The following is a 15561-nucleotide window of genomic DNA, read 5'->3' as shown; positions in this document are numbered from 1 at the left end:
CTTAGTGTTTGTGTGCTTGAAGCTCGATGGCACGGTCAACTGGTCGTGGGCCACGACCTTGATTCCGCTCTGGATCTGCAACGCGCTCGTGCTGCCGTACCTCGTTCACAAGAACATGAAGCCCATCAAGATCAACCTCAACACGAGCGAAGAGACGCCGCTTGTGGGCAAGGCAGGCGAGAAGACGATGGCCGAGGAAGCGATGGAGTCGGCCAACTGCTTTATCCACACGTACAAGAACCATGGTCGTCGTCCGACTTGCATCTCATAGGCAGGTGCGTAGGACGCGCAACTTGGCGCTGCTCGCGTACTTGACGTCGCAGATCTTTGTCGTCCTGCGCCTCGACCACGTCGTCGAGTGGCACTGGCTCCTCGTGTTCATTCCGTACTACGTCGCCAGCGTCCTCTCGTGCGAGGGCTTTGACTTGATCCAGTCGCTCCTCATTGCCGCCAAGATGGACGGCATGCTCAACTCGACGTGGCTCTTGACGCTCATGCCGTCGTGGGTCGGCCTCGCCATCTTCCTCGTCTTCCTTGTGCGCGCTTTGCTGTTTCGTGTGCATCCAAAATCTCATGCCAACGTGACGTAGCCGCTCCAGACGTACTGGGCGTTCAAGGCGTCGCCCGATGACGACGACGACGTCGAGCCCAAGTCGCGCGTCTTCCGCTTCTTCCTCGCGCTCGGCGTTTTCTTCAGTCTCGTCTTCCTCTCGTCGCCGATCTTCATTGCGATCTACCGCCTCGACTACGCGGCTTTCTCGACGTTTTACATTGCCCTTCCGTTCTTTGTCCTCGTCGGCGTGGCCATCGTGGCCGTACGTTCCATTTGATCCATCGTTGACATGTCTCTCAATCACGTCGTGGAGTAGGGTCTCGCGTCGGTGTTTCTCATGACACCCGAGCCGACGACGAGCACAATTTACGTCCACGCGGCCGCCGACGACGAGTGCTAAACCTTGTCGTCCCCTACTGCATCATCGACTCTGTGCTGCCCCTTAAGTACTACCCAGGAAATCCAAAGCTGTGTTTTTGACAGACTGTTGGCTCTCGGGACATGCCAAGAGCGTACGCTTAGTATGGCAGTAGCGTCGACGCCAGAGTGCTAGAATATCGCAATGAACCCTTGCGCATCCAGGACAAGGTCGGCGTGCGCTTTCGAGTTCGTGGTGGTACCGGCACACGCCGTCCGAAAGCTCGTTGAGTTCTCGCCTTCTATTGGACTCGTGTCCAGACAAATACTACTTGATGTCTAGAGTTTTGCGACCGAGACTCAACAGAAGAGATTCGGGCATGCCAGCCTGCAGAATTCCAAAGCGTTGGCCCGCGAGGTTCAAATGACGGCCTCGGATTGGTCGAAAAATAGCCAATGGCATCCATCCCTACTACAACCAGGCGGCAGAAGCGAAAATCGAGGTGACGCCGCCGCCGACGATGGCCGCCAACGACAATGCCGTCGCGCAGTCGATCATCGACCGCCTCGTGCCCGCGATCCCGCGCTTCGCCTTTGAGAGTCTGCGCACCGATCCAATGCTGCGGCTTCTTCTGTGCGGCTACGTCACCTGCGTCGTGATTCTTCTCGCCCCGTTGGTTCTCATCCCATGTACGTACTCGCAGACTACAGCTCTGCATAGCCTCACGCACGCTCCGCCATGTCGCTAGTGTGTATCTGCCTCAAGGTGGATGGCCTCATTCTCGCGCCGTGGCGAATTGCCTTGGCGCCGCTCTGGGTCCTCGAGCTTCTCTGCATCATGATCGCCGTCGCGGGGCTGTTTATCGAAGACTCGGACGCCCAAGCCGCCGACGCCAGCGCAGTAATAGAAGAGGCAGATGCATCTCTCGAAGAAGGCGCGGCTGCCAGCAAGAGCCCACCGACCTACGGCGCCACCGACGAGGCCGTCGACGCGGCACCCAAGGCACTGGATGACGTCGCCGACGCACCACTGCCAACGAACACCAGTCCCAAGATGATGTTGTCTACGTACGTACTACAAAATCATTGGCAATGCAAAGGTGTGACGCTGGTGTCGTCATAGGCGCGACTTTGCTGGCGGCGTCGGTACCTGCGTCGCACATTTCCTCGTGGCTCTGCGCATGGACCATGTCTTCGAGTGCGCATGGATCTGGTTGTTTCTTGCGTTTATCGTCTCGGATGCGGTCGGCGGCCCCGATATCGGTAGCACGGGGCTCCTTATCCAGTACTGTGTGATTTTCCTCAAGCTCGACAACACGATCTCTTGGAGCTGGGCCGTCATCTTGATCCCGACGTGGATCCTCCTCGGTGTCGTCGTCGTTCTACTGGTGCGCTGACGCTCTGTCTTGCGATACTCAACGCTCTTGTAGCCCTGCATCGTGTACTTTGCCGCCAAGGAGTTCGATCTTGTCTCGCCTCCTGCGGTGGCCGCCTTCAGTCTCGCGGGTCTTTTAGCCGCCGGCGCGATCGTGGCTTCGCTCGTTCTCATCACACTCAAGCTCCAAGGGTCATCAACGTACTCGGCGCTCGAGACGTGTCTGCCCTACTTTGCCTCCATTGTCTTTCTTATCGCCATCGTACGTACCTCAATCAAAGCATGGCTCACGGCACCATTTTATCGTAGGGCGCTTTGGCCATCTTTCTGTTCTGGCCGATTCCACCACCCCAAGCCGAGGAAGGCGAGGGGATGGCGGAAGACGATCCTAACACCGCGACCGACGCACTCGCCACGTGTTCAGAGCCCGAGTTGTAGCAGTAAAGATATCTAAGTGGTACAGAACGTCGATGCCGACATGTCGGTGGTGCAAAAGTCCTTTCAAGTTTGAAGGCTCAACAGGTTATGAGCCCAAGCGCGCTTTTTGCAGGCTGTAGACGTAGACAACTGACGTTAATCACATCCCTCATTACGACTGGAGACGACTGAGCTACATCCCGCCGTGGACCCGTGTTCGGGCTTCACGACAGCCCGTGCAGCAAGGATATCGCAGCGCATCCTTAACGACGTCCAGCCGGCCAGTCGGCAAGCACAAATTGACACGCTGGAGGCCACTCTCGACGCCGGCTGAAACGAGTTTCCATAAAGATTGCATTTTGGACTTCAGCACAATTTTGTCATCACCACAACTACATATCGTGGGGGCAAAGGAACGCGTCGAGGCGGCGGAGCATCTCTTGGAGCTGTGCATTCTCGTCTTTGAGGGCCGTGAAGCGCATTTCGATCGCAGCGAGGGTTGACGCGCGCTCTTCGATCGCCAGCAGCTTCTGGTGGAGGGTCTTGAGGCTCACGACAGGCTCCGGCTCGTCTTCTGCGTCGGACGGCGGACTCTCGTCGTCTGCGGCCATGAGCGCGCGCTGCATCGCGTCCGTCCTGCTGTTGGTCGGCGGCGGCGGCGCGACCGGCAGCCTTTGGAGCGTGATGGTCTTTTCACTGCGGAGAATGCACTCGGCAAAGCTCCCAATCGCATCGAGCTGCGCGGTTTCCATGTCGGTGGCCATCGTCGCGTTCATCATCGCAATGAGCACGTTGAGGAGGAGCACGATGACCAAGGTTGCGTGCGTCAACAAGAGCGTGTAGCCGAGCACGATGGGCCCGGGCGCCGGCAGCTTCTCGAACGGGTCGGCGTTGATCTCGCCGACGAGGACGAAGAACGCTGTCACGAAGCTGTGGCTCAGCGTGTTGTACGCGTCTTCGTTCCGGCCTTGAAAGAGGAGGTAGTACGCGATCGTATACGCGCACAAGAACGGAACGTAGAAGGCCATGAACTTGAAGACGTCGTCGAGCATGTGCTTCATCATCGGGATCAAGTAGCCCGCGGTCTCGTGCACCTCGAGGTACTGGATGCTCAGCGCCCACGTCGCAAACGCCAGCGTGATGCTCACGTAGAGCTCTGCGTCGCCCGACGACGGCGAGACCACTTCGCACAGGCCAAAGACAAAGAGGGCGACGAAGAGTGGCAGCTGGAGCTTGTTGAACGTCGACTCAAAGTAGTGGGACGCGGGCTTGTCGACGAAGCTTCGAAAGTAGTCGACGAGCGCCTCGAGCGCGACGGAGCACGCGTTGGTCTTGCCGGCTCTCTCGTTGACTTCGCCGTAGAGCTCCTTGACCTCGAACCAGATAAAGTACGCCGCGACGGCCGAGAGGAGGAGGTTGTTGAGGCGTATAAACCAGACGCCGTCTGCGTGCAGCGCAATCAGCTCCGAGACGAGCCAGAGGACGACCTCGACGATTGCAATGACCCCGATCGTCGCGAGGCCCCAGTACTTGCGGTCTGTCTCTGGCTCGAGAAGAAACGTGGCGCCGAACCAAGGCCGAGCGCGACGCTGCCGTGGAGACAGAGCAAGAGCTGGCCATGGAACTCGGGCGCCGGACCGTTGTCGAGGTCCATCGACACCGAGAGCGTCAGCGTGAGCAGCAAGAGCAGGTACAAGAGGCACTGCTGAATGTACATTTTGTTGCCGAAATGCTACATGCCAATGCGTCAATTTGGAAAAAGATCAGAAATTGTAAAATACCTTCCACTTCAAACGCAGCACTTCTGCCATGGCCTCGTGCTCGAGAAGCCCCTTCATCGCGGGCTCGCGAAGGATCTTGAAGAGGGTCGACTCACGCAGCACTTCGGCGTGGTTGCCGTACAACTCGCCAAGCTACGCATTTTGTGCACACGTAAGACGAGCCGAGACGACGCATTGCGTACGAGATCCGAGTCGAGCGCTTCGCCACTCTCCTTCCGCGCCGTGACCTTGAGCTTGCACTTGTCGAGCTCACGCCACGCGCGCTGGAACTTTTTTCTCTCAATGTACCCGTGTAGCATCGTGAGGTTGAACGCTGCCTCGGTGACCGCTGGCGCCTGGTTGCGTTCCTGGCCTGGCGTCCTGTCCTGGTGGCTCGGCTGGCGCGCCGGTTCGCAGGGCGTCGGGCGTCGCGTCTGGTTCATACGGCGATCGGTGGCCTAGACCGCCTTCCTCCATGCTCTGTGCTAGGCTAAACGACGCTATGGCGGCGGCGACAAGTGACAAATGAGTGGGTTGGGCACGAGGAGGATCGTGCTCCATCTATCATCGGCGCACAATCGCTGTACAATGCGTTCTTATCTCAACAATACTCGTCGTGGATTGGCTGAGGCCAGTTGATAATTGGCCACAGTAGGCTTGTCAAGCGGTGCAGTTGACAAATCTTTTTTAAATGACTCCCCACACTTGGTTTATATATGGTATGTACGATGCTGGCATAAAAATACAACATGCAATCTGGTGTGCCACGTCATTTTCTGGCAGCTGCGTCATGTTGATGGGTTTGCGCGCGGTTGCGACGGCGCCTTCCGGTGCTCTCTCACTTTGCCTTTTCGTTGGTCGACACGAGGCCGTTCGAGCCATGCCAGCCGCGCGCAACCACCGCCGCGACGTCCACACGGCGCCCTTCAACCTCGACGCCTTGCGGCGCTACATCGCCAACGACAGGGTGCGCAAGGCTGCGATCGAGCTCGACAAGGCCATCGACCCTCGATGCAACGGCTTCAACGACGCCATGGTACGCCACCACTGAGGACAAGAGAGCGCTAAAAGTCCCATGACAGATTCGTAAAATCTACGGCCGCGACGGACCACTGCGGAACTCGATTCTGTTTACGATTCTACGCCACCCAAAGGCCAAGGAGCTGCTCAACCACCCAGTCATGCGCCAAGTCGAAAACATCAAGTGGCAGGTACGTCCTTCCTTCCGCCATCACACAGGTTGGTAAAGGACGTCTCGTAGAACTTCGCATGCTGCATGTACATGCAGCAGCTCATGCTCTACCTCTTGCTGCTCACGACGCTGACGCTGTCCGTGACGATGGACCTGAGCGACGGCGAGTCGCCCATCTTCCACACGCAGCTGCTCGTTTGGCTCAATCTCGGCGTTGCCCTCGTGCTCGGACTTGTTGCGACCAACTTTTTTACCTACGCCAACCGCAAGCGCTGGGCCTTCCAGTCCATCGTCGTCATCGGCCTCGTGCTTCTCGTGCTCAATCTGTGCGCCGAACTGATCGCTGCGCACGTCAACTGGATCTGGTTCGTGCGCTGCAACAACCTCGTGCTGGCGCCCACGACGCTGTACTTTATTCGGTTCGAGATCCTCGAGCTCTACGGCGAAGTCAACGTCGACGCGAACCCGACCTTTGTGCAGCTGCTCGAGGTCGCCGTCGAAGCCATTTGCGACTTCTTCCTCATCTTCATCGGCCGCAACGCGGCACACTACTTCGAGTCGTTCTTCAACAAGGTGCAGCTCCCGACGTTCGTTGCGATCCTCGTCTTCGTCATCACCGAGACCTTTTACCCGTCCAGCGACGACGTCCGCCTGTACTTTGGCATCATCATCACGTTCGCCTCATGGGCCCTTGGGATTCAGTACCTCGAGATCCACAACACGGCCGGGTACCTCATCTCGCTCATGACCTTCATGCTCAAGGACGTCGTCAAGTTCATGGCCTTCTACCTCCCGTTCCAGTGTGCATATGCAATTGCGTACTACCTCCTCTTCGAAGGCCGCGGCGTCGACGCCTATGCCACGATCGCCCACAGCTTCGTGACCACTTTCCTCGTCATGCTCGGCCAAATCGACCTTGATCCGTTTGAGGAGCTCCCGGCGCCGGGCCCATATGTGCTCGGCTACGCACTCCTGCTGACGCATGCGACGCTTGTGATCGTGATGCTCCTCAACGTGCTCATTGCGATGCTCAACAAATCGATGGACAAGGTCATGGAGATGGCCAAGCTCGAGGCGCGCGTGAGCTTCGCCGAGTGCATCATCCGCAGTGAGAAGACCATCGGCCTCCGCGCGATGCCCGCGGTGCCCACCAACGAGTCAACGCAGTTGATCCACAGTCATATCATGCTGGAGGTGGAAGTCGACAACGACGACGATGGAGACGTGTCGGAGGACGAGCCCGAGACCGACAACGAGACTCAAATCGCCGCGCTGCACGCCATTGTCCGTGACGAAATCGCCCGGAATGACCGCCTCGAAGCCATGCTCCGCAGTCTCACGCAGCACTTTGACATCGTCGTGCAGTAAATACGTCGGATAAGCGCTAACAATCAAGCGCGAATGATTTCTTATCCTTCATAAATTGCATTGGGATGACGTTAAGGTCGAGCCAGGTCCGAGAGGACGAGGTGATCTCCCACGACGTCCGCCACCTCGACGACCTTGACGACGTGCTGCGCACCCGTTGCTTCTTCGTTCTCCTCACCTCTGTGCTGTCGCGTATGTTCAAACACGTACGTCCAAGAGTTGAGGATGACTTCGTTATTTTCAGGGACAAGACACTACAGCATCGCGAAAACAACACCCTATCGATTTGCTGCCCGTTTGCTGCATGTACACCCACCCTTTTAGTCGCCTTTTAGTTGTCTTTTAGTTGCCTTTTAGTTGCCTTTAGTTGCTTTTAGTAGCTTTTAGTCGCTTTTAGTCGCCTTTTAGTTGCCTCTTAGTTGCCTTTTGGTTGCCTCTTGGTTGCCTTTTGGTTGCGTTTTGCTGCCCGTTTGTCAAGTCGGTGAGGATCATGTTGGAGGCGTTGCAAGCATCCGTAGCGGAAGGTTTGACCACGACGGAATGTGGCTTATCCTGATCGGCGTTGACTGGAGCAAAAACGAGAAAAGCCCTATACGGCGCCGATTGGTTGCATCTTCGACACATCCCAAGTCGCCTGAAGGCCCAGGACCGGTGGCGAGGAACGTGAACTAATTGCAATACCGCAGTCGTTCATGACGCAGGATACGACGACGACGACGCAATGCATGGTACGTATATTTACGAAGAACCCACGACGTTTGGAAGCAGAGTGTCGCAGACGCCGTCGAGCGAGAGCGTCTTGGCGTGAATTCGCGCCATGAGGGCATCTTCCTTCGCTTGCATCGCGCCCAGAGCGTTGAGCAAGCGCTGCATGTGGCGATCCATTTCCTCTTCAAAGCTTGTCGCAAGCGACGGCTCACTCCGCGCAAACTGATGGACTTTGGCCATGTACCTACACGCGACGACATTCTTTCATCCAACCTGCGAGCTCCAGGACGACGTTTACGCGTAGAGGGCGAACGAGAGCGTCGTCGTGTCGTGGCCGGCGCGGCGCGTGCGGACGAGTCGGAACTGCGTCTGGATGAGCCCCGCGGCCGCGTGCCGGCGCGCCTTCTCCCAGCGCGTCTGGTCGATGATGTACTTGACGCGCGACTCGTTCTCGGTGAGCGCGAGGGCGGCAAAGAAAATCGACTGCACGAGCGAGAGGATGAGGAGGCCGCCGAGGATGCCGCTGAACGCCATGAAGAACCGGCCGCAGTGCGTCGCGGGCACATAGTCCCCGTACCCGACCGACGTCTACGCGACCATCTAAGATCGTAGAGCTCTATGGTAGTACGTACGATGGTGACGATCGTGAGCCACACCGACGTCCAGTAGTTCATAAAGTAGGGCTGCGCAGGTCTAAGAAATGGTGCAGCTCAACATCGGGACCCGCCGACGTACACTTCCAAAATGCGAAGAATCGCAGCCGTGAGGAACGTCACAAAGAAGAGCAGCGGCAGCTACCACCACGTGAACGACACAACCTTTCATCGAGTGAGAATATACCACAAGCCGGAGCGGCTTGGTGCTAAAGATGGCTTTGAAGTGGAAGAACGGATCCATGGTGTTGACGTTCTTCAGCGTGCCTACATGTCCCATGTGAGGACTATTTGGATAGAGGCCGTCGTATGCGGGAGGAGGTCATACCGATAAACGAGCCCACTGCGAGTAGAGCGGCGACGAGCTGCGCATGTAGCGGCCAAAGAGGTAGAGGCGGAGCACCATGAGCACGCCTCATGGAAGATGAGGAGGGTGCATGCAAGGAAGCGTACCAAAGGTGTCGTATGTGTACGTGTAGTCGAGGTAGCAGCCATCGTCGACGACGGTGACGTGGAGGTTCTTCGGATGCGCACACGTGTCCAAGCCCGTCGTCGAGTTGGCGTTAAGCGTGTAGCGAAACTGCATCATGGGCACGACGCCGTGGACGCCGGGCGGGATGTGAAAGCCGCAGATGAGAAGCTCGAGCAGGAGCACGCGCCAGTACTCGCGGAGCATGGACGAGCGCGGCGGCAAGATGTTTTGCATCTTGTAGATGCTCGTATGCGACTGATAGCGCTTGACGAGCAAGATAAGCAGCACAAGCGTCGTGGCCGACGTCGCGACCTTGATCCGCTCGGCGGCTGGCGACATGGCGACTTGGCGCTCCATGAGCTCTTCGTTCGTCGCGAGCATGAGCACAATGCCAACCATCGCAATTGCAAAGCTCCAGATCTCGTACAGCTGCCGGTTGCGGTACTCCTACAACACACCATGCGACGTCGGATCAGGCTGGCAGCGTGCCTACCCGCTTGAGCAAATGGATCGTCTCGAGGTGCTTGATCGTGTCGTTCTGCTGGAAGAGGCTGAGGACGGCCGGCGCCTTGAGCTGCTCCATGTACGTTGACGACTTGGTAGGCGACGACTGCCGGCGACTCGACGGCGACGCCGGCCGACTCTCCACCGCGGCTGCCATCGTGGTCGGTTGTGAGACCGTTTTGCACCGCCTGGCACCGTATCCGGAAACGTGACGTATCCGGCATACAAGCGACTAAACAAACGCAACTTGGCTTTTCCCGCCATCGCCCAACGCAACTGCCACGCTGCGAGCGCTCGACCTCGTCGCGCTCAACTGTACAGCTTGGTACCATGTCATGGTACCAAGCTGTACAGTAGTGACGTGGAAGACAATGTCTTCCACGTCACTAATGGTCTCAGCCGACCTTTTGCCCAAGCAGCTGCGTTTCTCTCAAAGCACGCTGGGCGCGTCCAGCTCGAATTTGATCTGCTTAGTGTACTTTACATGAGGGCTTAATGGACGAGAGATGATACCGCGTCTTGCCACTACTGGGCACTGCAGCTTGTTGGATGCGCCGACACGAGCGTCCTCGTTGATATTTCCGAATGCAGCTGACCAGTGTCTAGAAACACGCCACAATTCCATTTTGCCATGGAGGAAGGGCTCAGCCAGTACAAGAACGCGCTCGTGGCCTACTTTGAGCTGTACCCGGGCCCCGAGGTCGACGTGCAACTGCTGCTCAGTCGCTGCCCGCAGTTCGCGACGCTCCTCGTGCAGAACCCGACGCTGTGCTTGCCTGTGCTGCAGACCGCGTACGGCCAGCCGACGCCGCTCCAGCTCATCCACGTGCCTCCGTGCTTGAAGAAGCGCGTGAGCGCGCTCCGGAGCAAGGAGCTTGTCGGGCTCATGGGCATCGAGGGGACGGTCGTGCGCATCGGCCATGTGCGCATGCTCGAGAAGGTCCGGCAGTACGAGTGCACCAAGTGCCACACGACATGGGAAGTCTACTCCAAGCCCGAGGAGCAAAACAAAATGACCCTTCCGGTACGTTGTCGTCTAATCGCACGCACCCTATCATGGCGCTTGTAGAAAGCGTGCGTGGCCCGTGGGCAGTGCAAGTCGACCAACATCCAAGAGCTCAAGAGCAACAAGGTCTGCTGCGACTACCAGGTTCGACGACGACGTCATCGTGTGGTGTCCCCATGTCGTTTCCCATGCTAGCACATCAAGCTCCAAGAGCAAGTGTCCAAGCTCGGCATGGGTTCGATCCCGCGCTCCATCATGGTCATTCTCGAAGGTGCAATCAACCATCCTGTCGCCACCACCGCATCCACGTGTCCTAGGTCCGCTGGTCGACAGCGTCAAGGCAGGCGACGACGTCGTTGTCGTCGGCACACTCCTCAAGTGCTGGAAACCGTGCATCAAAGACGTTCGCTGCGAGCTGGTAGGGTCGAGTTCAAGTCCGTCATTGTCATATTCTTTTCGCATTTTTGTTAAGGAAACAATGATCCAAGCAAGCAGTATTCGGTTGAAGAGCGCCAGCGGCACCACGCGGGCGCTCGTGACCGACGACATCCGCCGCGAATTCGACCTCTTCTGGCAAACGCACGCCGCCAACCCGCTCGTGGGCCGCAACTTGATTCTATCGAGCATCTGTCCCAAAGTCTATGGCATGTTTATTGTACGTACCATCCACATCCGATCGTTGCGGGGGAGAGAATCATATCATTGCATGTGCTCTTCTTGCCTTAGGTCAAGCTCGCGGTGGCGCTCACCGTCATTGGCGGCTGCTCGTATATGGACGACACGGGCATGAAGACGCGGGGCGACTCGCACATGCTCCTCATCGGCGATCCTGGCACTGGTACACTACATTGCTTTAAGCAATCAAATCATCCATGGGTAGGCAAGTCCCAATTCTTGCGCTTCACGGCCGAGCTCAGTCCTCGCTCGGTGCTGACGACGGGGATTGGCACCACGAGGTAGGCTTGGCGGTAGACATTATTTGCACGATGTACATACCTTGTACGGCTCCTAGCGCCGGGCTTACGTGCACGGCTGTCAAGGACGGTGGCGAGTGGATGCTAGAAGCCGGCGCGCTCGTCTTGGCAGACCGGTAGTATATATTTTCAGAGGAAAGTTGGATGCGACATGTGTGCGGTTAGGGGCGTCTGCTGCATTGATGAGTTTAGCAGTATCACGGCCCATGACCGCGCGTCGATCCACGAAGCCATGGAGCAACAGACGCTAAGCGTTGCGAAAGCGGGTCTCGTGTGCACACTCAACACGCGCACGACGGTCTTTGCCGTGACCAACCCCAAGGGCCGGTACACACCGGCTTTACAAGGTCGATGAAGCTTGAATATGTGGGCGTAGGTACGACCCGAATGCCGATATGTCGGTCAACACGGCGATCGCGAGCCCCTTGTTGAGGTACTTCTATTGTATTTTTTTGTTATGAAAATTTGTGGAAAAGATGACGTTGCATTATGTGTTTAGTCGATTTGACATTATTTTGGTCCTGCTGGACACGGTGCAACGCGATGTGCGATGGCATTGTTATGGACTGGAACCCCACTTTGACGTCCTGCGTAGTGGGATCGCCGCGTCTCGTCGTTCATTTTGAACCAAGCGTCGACCGAAGATACGACGCCCGACGAAGAAGAGACGTTGGCTATGAGTAGCCTCCGTGTCATGCGTACCGCATCACCCACACGTTACGTTAGAAGAAGAAGCCGACGGAGAGGAAGCGATGCGCAAGCACCTCTGGTCCGTGGCCAAACTCCAGGCCTACATTTGCTACGTCAAAGTACGTTGCCAACGTTGTTTGGGCCACAACGAGTCAGATCTGATAGGAAATGTTTCAACCCCGGCTCACGCGCGAGTCCATGACGGTGCTGCAGCGCTACTACCAGATGCAGGTGGCTGTCGACCGCATCGCGTCGAGACGGTCTCATGCGACTGCGTAGCGATCGTCCGACGTGCGCAACGCCGCCCGAACGACGATTCGGCTCTTGGAGAGCTTGACCCGCATTTCCCAGGTCTGTTTTGACGCGTTGTGATGACGTGGGCTGCATTCGTATCGACTAGGCGCACGCCAAGCTCATGTGCCGTGACGAAGTGACTGTGCAGGTTGACTATTTTGCGAAAAATCTTGATACTATAACAGCATAGGACGCCATCATGGCCGTGTACGTGACCGAAACATCCAAGTCGGCTGACTCGATGTTTGGTTACGAGTCGGTGCTCCATAAGAGCTTTGCGCTGGACCCGCTCGAAGAGTACTACCAGATCGAGCATTGCATCTTGAGCCACTTGACGCTACTCGAATATTGTTCCAAGACGCCGCCGCCCGCGTCGCACGACTTTGGTGGCGATGGCGACCTGTATGAAGGCGATGACGTCTACGATGCGTACGAAGAGGAAGTCAAAGTGGTCAAAAGTCCCATTCCCAGACCGACAGTGACGGCGAGCCAAGCAGCAAATCGGTGGAGCCAAGCGATCGAAGCGCGACGGAGCCAGGTAATTTCAACCCGATGGATATGATTCGGGTTTACCTCTTCTCGTAGAAGCGACGACGCGACAGTAGCTCCTAGTCTGTTGTGTTTCAAAATAGAAGAACGGGATCCATTGTGTGTTCGTGGGTCTGGTGGGGTTAGGTGTTTATGTGCATACAGTAGTGTCTTTGGCCGGGAGGTGATCGCAAATTGCTGCATACCGTCACGAAGCAGACAACATTGTCCAACAAAACCATGGAGATCTTCGTGCCACGGGTCTCTTTCCATGTAAGCTCACTAGTCACCTGCAATAACGCTGTCGAGGGCATGACGTCCTTCTATTGGTCAATATCTTCATACGATGCCTTTAACGTCGTTGTGCTGCGGGTCGCCCGATTGCAAGCGGCTGAATCGCCCCGATCGCGTCCAAAATGAAGTCGCTCCAACTTGGGTCACTGATGAAAGACATGCTGTGGTGTACAAAAGGCGATGTGACGTCGCCGGGCGAGATCTGCAACGAGAGCAATCGACGACCTTGTTAATTGTGGCAAAACCACAACTTAGCTACGCCTCCAAATTGATACAAGCAGTGCTGTAGGGACGTTATGGAGCTGAATGAGCCATCGGTTGCAGCACTAAGCCACCAGTGTTCATGTACTACGATCCCACCTCCTTATTAGCAGATACGCCGTGCCCTATCAGATCGTCCCGTGTTGCGCTGTCTGTGGCAAAAACGGCAACGACTTGGTTGCAACTCCGCAGCTGACCGGTACCTCTCAGACGCGTGATCTTTGGTAGCATCGAATCTCCACACGCATCCAAGCAAGTATCGATCTATGAGCCAGTAGTACGATGTCGATAGGGTTTGGCGCCATCTTACGTGGATCGAAATGCCGGACGCGGATTGGCTGGTAAAAATATAGATCCTTCAACGCCCAATCACCATCGCGCCCACGCGTCTCCTGAGCAACAGCGTTCATTCCATCTTCGTCATGTCTGCTGCGTCCCGCGGATCGCGCGTGCACCACATCCGTCGGACGCCGAGCCCGTTCTTTACGACGTCGTCCGGCATCGTCGGCATGAATTTGCACGAGCCGACCGAGTTTGTCGCCCCCAAGCTCGACGAGACGCCGGTGGCAACCGAAACAACCAGGCGGACGAAGCCAAGCTCGTCAAGTTCATGTACCAGACGTCGTCGAGCGCGTTTGGCGACGGCGTGGAGCGCAGAAACAACCCGATGAGCCAGCGCATGGACAAACTGAGCTTGAGAAAAGGTAGTAGATCGATCGACAGATATCATCGACCTTACGACATGCGTAGAAATCGAGCAAAGCGGGCTCGTCAATATCAAAAAGGTCGACGTGATCTCGCCTAGCGCCGTGTTGGCCCAAGCCCGCGCCGAGCTGTTTCCGGAAGAGCTCAGTGCGAATGCCATGGACCTCCGACCGATTGCCGCCGCGCGCAGCGAGCACTGCATGTACACAACGAGGTAGGAATCGGACTGAGCTGCACACGAGGCTCATGGATGACAGCAACCGCGTCATTGGCGAAGAGAAAGGGGCGATTCAAGTCAACACCGACCGCATCGTCAAGCCCGGGACGTTCACGACGTCATTCAACGGGTTTCGGTACCGCGATTACGGCCTCAACACCGCCGTGACCAAATCCAAGATTTGCGACCAATTAGACTATTCTTAACCCTCCAAGGACGGGGTTTAAAAAGTCTCTTTCTGCCTGCTCGTCTGCCGTGCACCAGAGCCTGCATGCCGAAGTTAGCATCAAAAGACCGTCATTTCCGGGCTTGTCGGGACACACATCACCGATCGAGGAAACGAGAGGTCGTTGGGACTCAGGATCGCCCCGTCTTGTTCGTTCAAGCACCCAGGCTCCGAGCAATGACCACGCGTTTACCCGATAGCACTTCTTGCCGGCGCATCAGTTGTCTTCATCAACGTCACTCCGAGCTTGTCGGTGGATCAGCATCACCCACCGTCGCATCCTCCACGCATTCGCATGCGAGTCTTGCCTGCGTTGCATCGAGAACAGCTTTGAAAGCATCTCCGCGATCCCAACCCTGAGGCTCAAGTCTTGCAGCGCTCGGGTGGAGTCTTGCGAGACCTCGGTGGTTTCGAATTGCGTGCGCACACTTCAACCGTAGTACCACGACGGCAACGTGGATAGTTGCGATCCACTGGTTGCGATCGTGGATATATCTGCCTATCCATCCATCCATCCCTGCACAGCAGATTCTATAACATCTCCCCGCGTGCTGCTGCAAAGGCGCGGATGCAATGCGAAACCTGCGGCGGCGGTTGGCGCTCGAAATAGCCCGCCCGAGAAATCCCGTAAAAATGCGCGTAAAATACAGAAAAAAGCGGGCAACCATGCCGCATCGCCGCCTCGGATTCCGTCGACCGTGTCGCGGCACGACGTGTCGCACTCGGGCACTGGTGGCGCACAGCGGTCGCGGCTTCAAGAATGCGATGGAGTTCAGTTGCCCCAACGGGTCAAATTCCGCGCTTCTCGTATCGAGCTCGCTGATTGGCTGAAATTCATTCGTGGCTGGCCGCCCGTCAACCCAACCTCTTGGTTTCAGTATACGCCTCATTTTTGTAACCGTAAACCGATGCGGCATCAGCCACCATCTGATTGGGTGCCGTCTGTTTCAAACCGTTTTACGTGTTTTAAACCCCCGCTTGGATCGCGTTGTTTTAAACGTGATTCT

The 15561-nt window shown here is 56.8% G+C and overlaps 7 protein-coding genes across 7 annotated transcripts; 5 read left to right on the top strand and 2 right to left on the bottom strand.

Annotated features, from left to right (window-relative positions):
* Nucleotides 1-22: 22 nt before the first annotated feature.
* SPRG_21249 (hypothetical protein) lies at nt 23-953 on the top strand (the record flags this gene model as incomplete). Its single annotated transcript, XM_012352191.1, has 4 exons — nt 23-231; nt 284-536; nt 591-815; nt 870-953. Coding segments are annotated over 4 exons (771 nt in total), but the record flags the coding sequence as incomplete, so codon positions are not given.
* A 478-nt stretch (nt 954-1431) lies between these two features.
* On the top strand, nt 1432-2776 carry SPRG_13190 (hypothetical protein; the record flags this gene model as incomplete). Its single annotated transcript, XM_012352186.1, has 5 exons — nt 1432-1600; nt 1660-1978; nt 2034-2298; nt 2341-2547; nt 2595-2776. 5 exons carry the CDS (start codon nt 1432-1434, stop codon nt 2721-2723), a joined length of 1089 nt encoding a protein of 362 aa, XP_012207576.1. The 3' UTR covers nt 2724-2776.
* Nucleotides 2777-3094: 318 nt separating this feature from the next.
* SPRG_13189 (hypothetical protein) lies at nt 3095-4905 on the bottom strand (the record flags this gene model as incomplete). The annotated part of the gene is made up of 4 exons (XM_012352185.1): nt 3095-4239; nt 4275-4434; nt 4484-4615; nt 4666-4905. The coding sequence occupies 4 exons, from the start codon at nt 4903-4905 to the stop codon at nt 3095-3097; spliced, it is 1677 nt and encodes a 558-aa protein (XP_012207575.1).
* A 437-nt stretch (nt 4906-5342) lies between these two features.
* Nucleotides 5343-7022, top strand: SPRG_13188 (hypothetical protein; the record flags this gene model as incomplete). Its single annotated transcript, XM_012352184.1, has 3 exons — nt 5343-5498; nt 5545-5673; nt 5724-7022. 3 exons carry the CDS (start codon nt 5343-5345, stop codon nt 7020-7022), a joined length of 1584 nt encoding a protein of 527 aa, XP_012207574.1.
* A 738-nt stretch (nt 7023-7760) lies between these two features.
* Nucleotides 7761-9516, bottom strand: SPRG_13187 (hypothetical protein; the record flags this gene model as incomplete). Its single annotated transcript, XM_012352183.1, has 8 exons — nt 7761-7974; nt 8029-8318; nt 8363-8423; nt 8466-8524; nt 8571-8650; nt 8720-8797; nt 8837-9302; nt 9349-9516. The coding sequence occupies 8 exons, from the start codon at nt 9514-9516 to the stop codon at nt 7761-7763; spliced, it is 1416 nt and encodes a 471-aa protein (XP_012207573.1).
* A 473-nt stretch (nt 9517-9989) lies between these two features.
* Nucleotides 9990-12885, top strand: SPRG_13186 (hypothetical protein; the record flags this gene model as incomplete). The annotated part of the gene is made up of 17 exons (XM_012352182.1): nt 9990-10383; nt 10429-10509; nt 10561-10636; nt 10683-10783; nt 10838-11020; nt 11092-11203; nt 11246-11321; nt 11378-11455; nt 11505-11666; nt 11716-11772; nt 11839-11884; nt 11935-12019; nt 12066-12148; nt 12195-12260; nt 12309-12380; nt 12430-12471; nt 12514-12885. Coding segments are annotated over 17 exons (2086 nt in total), but the record flags the coding sequence as incomplete, so codon positions are not given.
* Nucleotides 12886-13828: 943 nt separating this feature from the next.
* On the top strand, nt 13829-14534 carry SPRG_13185 (hypothetical protein; the record flags this gene model as incomplete). Its single annotated transcript, XM_012352181.1, has 4 exons — nt 13829-13969; nt 14026-14110; nt 14157-14325; nt 14369-14534. The coding sequence occupies 4 exons, from the start codon at nt 13829-13831 to the stop codon at nt 14532-14534; spliced, it is 561 nt and encodes a 186-aa protein (XP_012207571.1).
* Nucleotides 14535-15561: the final 1027 nt, after the last annotated feature.

The sequence above is a fragment of the Saprolegnia parasitica genome, assembly GCF_000151545.1.
Source record: "Saprolegnia parasitica CBS 223.65 unplaced genomic scaffold supercont2.93, whole genome shotgun sequence".
Lineage (NCBI taxonomy): Eukaryota > Oomycota > Saprolegniomycetes > Saprolegniales > Saprolegniaceae > Saprolegnia > Saprolegnia parasitica.
The sequence above is the reverse complement of the archived record's forward strand: the minus strand, read 5'-3'. Positions and strand labels throughout refer to the sequence as shown.